The sequence below is a fragment of the Mus caroli genome, chromosome 11 (genome assembly GCF_900094665.2).
Source record: "Mus caroli chromosome 11, CAROLI_EIJ_v1.1, whole genome shotgun sequence".
Classification (NCBI taxonomy): Eukaryota; Metazoa; Chordata; class Mammalia; order Rodentia; family Muridae; genus Mus; species Mus caroli.
In genome coordinates, this window is record NC_034580.1 from 110,971,603 (window position 1) to 110,973,657 (window position 2,055).

Below are 2,055 nucleotides of genomic sequence, written 5' to 3' on the forward strand. Positions count from 1 at the left end.
AGAGGGAGAGGGAGAGGGAGAGGGAGAGGGAGAGGGAGAGGGAGAGAACCTGCCTCTTCTAATCCCAAGCAAGGGTATGTGGGATTTCAGGACTCTACCTCCCCCACCGTGCAAGAGCTCTATTGAGCAACAGCTAATTCCTGAGACCCGAGAGACCAGAATGGGGACTTAAAGAGATATTCACACACCTCTTACCTGGGTCAATGTTCACAGTAACTTTAAACATGGGATCAAATCCATTTTTCGTAATTCCACACCAGTAAATGCCAGCATCGCTCATCCTCAGGTCCTTCATGGTCACTGTGAAGATGAAGTCTCTCTGATTGTCTCTGATGGACACACGGTTCTTCTTCACCAACTGCTCTGATGTATCGGTTTCAACAAGAATATCACATGATCTCTGAGGAACTCCTCGGCACCAGTACTTCTTGTAATCCTTCCAGCCTGAGGTATATCGGCACTGCACTGTCAAGGAGCCCTGCTCCTGACCGCTCACCTCCGCTGGACCTGTGACTGGATCCTGAGCCGTGCAGCAGCCTGGAAAACACAAATGCATGGACCACTGATCTCCTCCTCCAGGGGTGGGGCATAGTGCCAATTCCAAAAGCATCTTTAATTGAATAGTGGTCAAAGGATAGACATCACCTCTCCAAGACAGGCTGCCTGCCATCCCTCGACATCGTGCTGTGTCAGAGGAGCCAGGAAAATTCTGGAGAAAACAATTACAACCAAGTATGGTGGCACAGGCTCTAATTCCAGTACTTAGTAAACAAAAAACAGGCAAATGTCTCTAAGTTCAAGGCCAGCCTGGCCTACATACCAAGTTCCAAGATATCCAGGACTACATAGAGAACCTAGTGTGGGTGAGACCGTGACTTCCATTCCTAACATCTACCCTCCCCCGACCACATAAACAACATTCAGGTGTGGTGTTGCACACACACAATCCCATCAGTCCAGAGGCTGAAGCAGGAGGGCCATGAATTTAAAGCTAGCCTGGGCTACATAGTGAGACTCTGACTCAAAAACCAGTTATTTCCCCAGTGTGTGTGTGTGTGTGTGTGTGTGTGTGTGCACATGCATGTTTAATGCATGAGGCTGAGTGAATACCCAAACAGCAGAGGGAGGCTCAGGTACCCTATTCTATTATTCTGCCTTGTACTTTTTTTTTTAAAGATTAATTTTTTATTTTTAAAATAATTATTTAATTTATTGATTTTATTTATATAAGTCCACAGTCGCTGTCTTCAGACACACTAGAAGAGGGTATCGGATCCCATTGCAGATGGTTGTGAGCCACCATTGAACTCAGAACCTCTGGAAGAGCAGACAGTGCTCTTAACCGCTGAGCCACCTCTCCAGCCCCTTTAAGATTTATTTTTATTTTATGTGTATGGGTGTTTTGCCTGCTTATATATCTGTGTACCACATGAAGGCCTGGTGCCTTCAGAGACCAGAAGAGGGTGTCAGACCCCCTAGACTTGGAGTTACAGGTGATTGTGACCCACTGTGTGGCTGCTGACAAATGAACCAGAGTCCTCTGTAAGAGCAAGTGCTCTTTAATGGCTGAGCCATCTCTCTAAAAGCCTTCTGCTTTATTCCTTTGAGACAGTCTCTCACCTACATCTAGAGCTATGCTACGGCCAGCAAGCCCCAGCCATCCATCCCTGTCTCTACCCTTCACAGTATTGGGTAATAGGCACATGAGCAACCACAGCCTGGCTTTTTAGGTGGGGACTGGGATCCAAACTCCAGTCCTCTTGCTCACACAATGACTGCTCTTACCAACTGAGGCATCTCTCCAGTACCAAATCCACATATCTGTGAAGGTCCTCTTACAATGATCCCCATGCTATGCTGGTGTGGAGAGGTAGGATCAGAAGATCCATGTCCACAGGACATGTACTCTTAGACCCGGACACCCTGAGGAAGTCCAGCAAAGCCACATCTAATAGTCCCGAGAGGGGGCTGGTGAGATGGCTCAGTGGGTAAGAGCACCCGACTGCTCTTCCGAAGGTCCAGAGTTCAAATCCCAGCAACCACATGGTGGCTCAC

The 2,055-nt window shown here is 47.8% G+C and overlaps 2 protein-coding genes across 4 annotated transcripts in view; one reads left to right on the forward strand and one right to left on the reverse strand.

Moving 5' to 3' along the window:
* The window catches only part of Rab37 (RAB37, member RAS oncogene family), a 70,205-nt gene that overhangs the window by 35,073 nt on the left and 33,077 nt on the right, over positions 1-2,055 (forward strand). The gene's annotated exons all lie outside the window — the stretch shown is intronic.
* The window catches only part of Cd300lf (CD300 molecule like family member f), an 18,662-nt gene that overhangs the window by 9,970 nt on the left and 6,637 nt on the right, over positions 1-2,055 (reverse strand). For both annotated transcript variants that reach the window (XM_029484144.1, XM_021176599.2), the window contains exon 2: positions 196-537. In XM_029484144.1, coding sequence (XP_029340004.1) covers positions 196-537 — 342 coding nt within the window. The remainder of the gene's footprint in view (positions 1-195; positions 538-2,055) is intronic.